General features: G+C 35.4%; 1 protein-coding gene across 1 annotated transcript; it reads left to right on the top strand.

Moving 5' to 3' along the window:
* The first annotated feature begins 259 nt into the window (after window positions 1-259).
* Window positions 260-5,427, top strand: LOC132282765 (valerianol synthase TPS8-like). The gene is made up of 7 exons (XM_059784549.1): window positions 260-507; window positions 2,759-3,035; window positions 3,150-3,522; window positions 3,611-3,829; window positions 4,120-4,258; window positions 4,628-4,876; window positions 4,966-5,427. The coding sequence occupies exons 1-7, from the start codon at window positions 382-384 to the stop codon at window positions 5,263-5,265; spliced, it is 1,683 nt and encodes a 560-aa protein (XP_059640532.1). The 5' UTR covers window positions 260-381; the 3' UTR covers window positions 5,266-5,427.
* The last annotated feature ends 307 nt before the right edge of the window (window positions 5,428-5,734 follow it).

Here is a 5,734-nt window from a genome sequence, read left to right as displayed (position 1 = left end):
GAGTCTAAGGTTTTAAGTTCAAATCTCACCGTCACCCAAATTAAAAGTTAAAAAAAGCATATGTTAAGTTAAAAGAAGGCCACATATGAAGAGGTGTGTTAAAGAATTTAAATATTAAAGTTAATTACACCTCCCTTTATAGCTTAAGCACTTATACCGTACACATGTGAAACACGCATATTGATAAATCTAAAATGCAGGCTTATAACGTACACCTGTGAAACATGCATATTAATAAATATATCTAAAATGCAGACAAACTAACTTCACTCCATTTTTCTCTATAAATATGCATGTGGATAGGAGTGTGTATTACATAGCTGGCCTTTCTTTTAACTCTTGGTATCAAGAAGAGTTAGTCACAATCTATACATCTTAAAAATGGCCTCCACCGCAGTTCATGGTAATCCAATGAACTGCCTGCAGTCCCGAACTCTTCGCCCTTTGGCAAACTTCAAGCCTAGTTTATGGGGTGATCGTTTCAGTTCATTTGATATGGATAACCAGGTAACATTTATGTGGTGTGCGTGTGTGTACATACATACATACATACATATATATATATATATATATATATATATATATACTTTTTGCAAGTGTATATGTTAGATAGAGATTACCACAATGGGTGGCCATAATATAGCATTCAAAAATATTTACACACCTCACTGTGATATTGTTGAATTTGCATGCTTTTCTTTCTCACAATTTGCAAATGAGACATTACATAGTTTGATTGATTTAATACCATCTGTCACGAACCCACCTTTCTACTTAAAAGACATCTATACATATAAGTGGGGTTAAGAGTGCAAAAAAACATTTCATAGTTTTAAAAATAATAACACCCTGGTGTTCAAACGCTACACATGTCATTTCAAAATAATGTAAATAAGGGTTTTTATGTCAGCAAGGTAAGTAAAAATACGAAAATATCTCCAAATATTTTTTTATTCAATAATAATAAAAAAAATTAAAAAAGTTGAAATTACCAAAATAGATATATCGTTTTGGGTAATGAAACACAACAACCGCAAACTGCTTCGTTTGGCTAATGAACTTACTCCATTGTTATATACATATATAGCTGCAAATCTTCGCCACCATGCCAGATAGCTGCCGGAATCGATGGAGCATCTCGCCGCCGGAATCGATGGAAACCCCTCGCCGCCAGTAACTCTCCTCCTCAACTCCGCCGTCCACAGCTGCACTCTAATCCAGAAACCCCCATAGATCAATACCTATTTCTTCATCGATCTGAACTCCGCAATCAGCCCAATCGACAATAACATCGTCTTCTGCGGAAACATCATCAACTTATTGGAAGAATAGATGGCCCATTGTAGATTTTGTTTCTTCAACTTATTGGGTTTTTTATTACGGATTTTGAGCTGCTTGAGAAGTTGTTCTTTGTCGTGATCCTAAAAGTGAACTTTAACGTGACCTCCGAGAGCTTTACCAGAGCTAAACTCTTTTTTGCACACAGTGCAGACCTTACTCTGAGAGTTCTTCCCTTGACATCGAATCGGATCTTCTTCAACCCCCTTTTCCACATTCCCAATCTTGAACTTTGTCTCCGGAAACTGGAGTTTCCGGCACCGGCAATTTCTCATCGTCTTGCTTGATCGATTGACACTGATTTTCTAAATTATTCCTCATTGTAGAATCAATTAAACACGATAACAAAAATTCTGCTGATACATATATATATATATATATCTCTAAATCTATATAGTGATATTTGTGACGAACTGAAGATAGCAAATCAAAAAAAATCTTCAGGGTAGAGAGAGAGTAAAGATTAATTTTAGCGACCCAATAAAAAAAGAACTACACGAATCAACAACAGGTCGGTGAAGAAAAATCTACTGTAAAACAGAGAATGATAGAGAGAGAAAGAGAGAGGCAAGAACAAGGAAATTCTTGCAAACCCAAATCGAAAAATCAGCTCAACAATGACCCATATAAGGACTGCATCAATATGTATATAAATCCAATCTAGATGAGCGACGGGATCAAGAAACGAATCTTGCAAAAAAAAAACCATATGAGAGAAAACTCTGAATTTTGAAGAAGTCTACTTTCACTCTCTACAACTCCTCAAGTCCAAAACAGAATATTACAGTAAGTAATGAGTATTTTAAAAAAGGTGCAGAAAACCCCCTGTTGGCATTTTGGGTAGCGTAGAAAGTTATTTTTGGTATTAAAGGCTAATTTTTGGTCACATGTCAATTTTCTTGATTAGAAGTCCTTATTTGCACTATTTTAAAACTATAGGGGTGACGTTTAAACATTAGAGGTGTTATTTGCACATTTTAAAAACTATATGGATATTTTTTGCACTTACTCCATATAAGTGTTATCAAGTTCCCCTTTTATAACGCGAGACGTCACAATTTTAGCATAACCTGATGTTTCATGTGATATTATGAGCATGTCAAAATTGTTGTTTTTATTTTTTTATTTTATAGATTTCACTGATCACTTTACGTGTTCCCTGTTATATGCACAGCATATCTTGTCTTCAGACACAAATTTATTTCACTTCAAAGCCAATGAAACATGTCATGCATGATTTTCATTCATTTTATGCTGTCTTGATCATAACAGTTTCCATGCATACTTAGATAATTTCTCAAGCTTCTTACTATTGAAGAAAATCCCTTGGACAAGTAACTGTTCTCAAGAGAACTTATATCCAATGCCTCCAGATATGCATAAGTTAATCAAGTTGCTATGTTATTTTTGTATGATGCAGGCATATGAATCGTATTCTAAAGAGATTGACGTGTTGAAAGAAGAAGTGAGAAGTATGCTAGTAAATGCAAAAAGTAAAACCGCCCAGAAAATGAGTTTGATCAACACACTGGAGCGCCTTGGTATCTCCTATCACTTTGAGAAAGAGATCGAAGAGCAGCTCGAACAAATCTTTCATTCTCATGCACACCTTGAAAATAATGAAGACTACAATGATTTGTTCACAGCTGCGGTTCATTTTCGAGTATTCAGACAACATGGTCATAACATATCTTGTGGTAATTAAACCCCCTCATAGATCACTTATATAAATGTTTATATAAAAGTATACAATTCACAAAACTTGTCCATAGAGATGGCTGATCGATATGGTGTTGTGTGTTTTGAAACAGATATTTTCAACAAATTCAAAGACAGTAATGGTAAATTCAAGAAAAAACTTACTGGGGATGTAATGGGGATGCTAAGCTTGTATGAAGCTGCGTACTTGAGGATACATGGAGAAGATATTCTAGACGAGGCTCTTGCATTCACAACCACTCACCTTGAGTCCATGGTGACAGAATTAAGCCCTTTTCTTGCAAAGCAAGTGATGCATGCCTTAAAGCAACCCCTCCACAAAGGCGTCCCAAGATTAGAGGCTAGGCATTACATCTGTGTCTATGAAGAAGGCGATTACAAGAATGAATTGTTATTGAAACTTGCGAAATTTGACTTCAATCTGCCACAATTGATGCACAAGCAAGAACTGTGTCACATCTCAAGGTACGTAACATGGGGTGTTTGTGTGTGGAGAGGGAGAGAGAGTATCCATTTTTGTGTAAATCTGATTAATCTTTTCTATTGTGTATAGGTGGTGGAAAGACCTAGACTTTGAATCAGAACTTCCTTTTACGAGGAGCAGAGTGGTTGAGTGCTATTTCTGGGCTATGACTGTGTATTTTGAACCTCATTACTCTCTTGGACGGATCATACTCACTAAAATTATTGTTATGGCAACAATACTAGATGACACATATGATTCATATGGTATAATTGAAGAACTCGAACCTTTTACAGATGCAATACAGAGGTATACTATTTGCAATCCTATATATATATATATATATATATATATATATGTTGATAATTTGCATCTCTCAATTTTTGTTTTCTTTTCTTTCTTTCTCCCCCACCTCCTCCCCTTTACATGTAGTTCGAAATTTTGGACCACCCTCCAAAATTTGAACATGCAAAGTATAAAAGATCAGTCTTTTCGCAAGTATTCGCAAGTATTCTAGAAGAAAAGAGATTCATGCATGGTGGATGATTATGTTTTATTTTCAATTGAATAAATATGAAAATGACGTTGTTAACTTTTAGGTGGGATATGAGTGCCATCGATCAGCTCCCAGATTATATGAAGATATTTTATAGAGCTCTCCTAAATCTCTATGAAGAATTGGACAAGGAAATGACCATGCAAGGAAGATCCTATAGCATTGATAGCTCAAAAATTGCGGTATGGCTTATTTATTTTTTCTTTCAAAAAATTATTATTATGGCAAGTAAATCATACACTCACCAACAGGCCTGTAGCCTAGCGGTTCAAGGCTCCTACTTCTCAAAAAAAGTCAGGGGTTCGAACCTCAATGGAGGTAGTGTGTGTGAGTCCCAACTAGAAAAAAAAACACACACACACACTCACTCACTTTTGTTTCTTGGTGGAAAAAAATGTTGTATGGCTTACCAAAGTCCTTTACCCCTCTTTTGGTGATTTCTCTTCTCTTTATTAATTCCGCCATGATTAAGAAGGATTATTATTATTTCCACCTTAATTAAAACTCCAATGTATAATAACATGAATTTATTTTGTCTTACACATTACCAGTTTAAAGAACTTGCAAGGAGTTACTACATAGAGGCTAAGTGGTTCAGAAAAGGATATGTGCCATTTTTTGATGAGTACATAGGCAACGGGCTAGATAGTGCTGGTTATTATGTGCTCACAGCATCATCCTTTATGGGCATGGGAGCAATTGCTACCACTGAGGTATTTGGTTGGTTAAAAGATAAGCCTAAAATTCTTGTTGCTGCAAACACAATTGCTAGGCTCATGGATGACGTAGTAGATTACGAGGTATAGATCGATATACGATAAATACATTCATATAATATAGATTTTATAATGTAAACATCTCAACAGTTATAAATCTTTAATGTTCGTAGGAAGATCTAGAGAACGGACGTGTTGCTACAGGAATTTTATGCTACATGAGGCAGCATCCGGGCATGATGTCAAAGGAAAAGGTAGTTGATGTGTTCAATAGTAGGGTTGAAAATGCATGGAGGGATATAAATGAGGAAATCCTCACGCCAAACTCCATCTCCATGCATCTCCTAAGGAGAATTGTCAACCTTTCAAGATTAATGGATACCTTTTACAAGAAAACTGATGGATTCACTCATCCCGATAAAGTATGGAAAGATCATGTCATCTCAATGTTCATTGACCCCATACCCGTATGATCCGGTGGATTTGCTGCTAGCGTTTGCATGGAATTTGATTTACTTGTATGAATATTAATTACTTTGATCTAGCAAATATCTGGGTTGGTGTTTACCTCTATTGATTAATGTACTTCTTCAGTTTATGAATGTAACTTTTTTTTTTTTTTTTTTTTTTTGTAATGTAATAAGCTACCACCGGACCGGCCTCTTGCTCAGGTGGTATGAGCTCCCCTCTTCAAAGGGTGTGAGAATAATATGTGTGTTTGGCAAATTCCATTCCAATTTTACGCTTTGTTGTTTATGACTGACCTTTTGAACTTACTTCAGAATATCTGCACAGAATGTTGTTCAGTCACAATAGTCAAAGGTAAGAAGGACTCTATAGACATAAAATTGCATCTAATTGAATATTGGTTAAGGTTCTTTGCTGAAAAATTCCAAGTCTAAAAACAACGTTCAAGTTATCTGAAAATTTTAATATAGATTC

This window comes from Cornus florida, unplaced genomic scaffold (genome assembly GCF_030987335.1).
Source record: "Cornus florida cultivar Cherokee Brave unplaced genomic scaffold, ASM3098733v1 CherokeeBrave_3.0.0_Hap2_Chr11, whole genome shotgun sequence".
In the NCBI taxonomy this organism is placed as follows: domain Eukaryota; kingdom Viridiplantae; phylum Streptophyta; class Magnoliopsida; order Cornales; family Cornaceae; genus Cornus; species Cornus florida.
The sequence above is the reverse complement of the archived record's forward strand: the minus strand, read 5'-3'. Positions and strand labels throughout refer to the sequence as shown.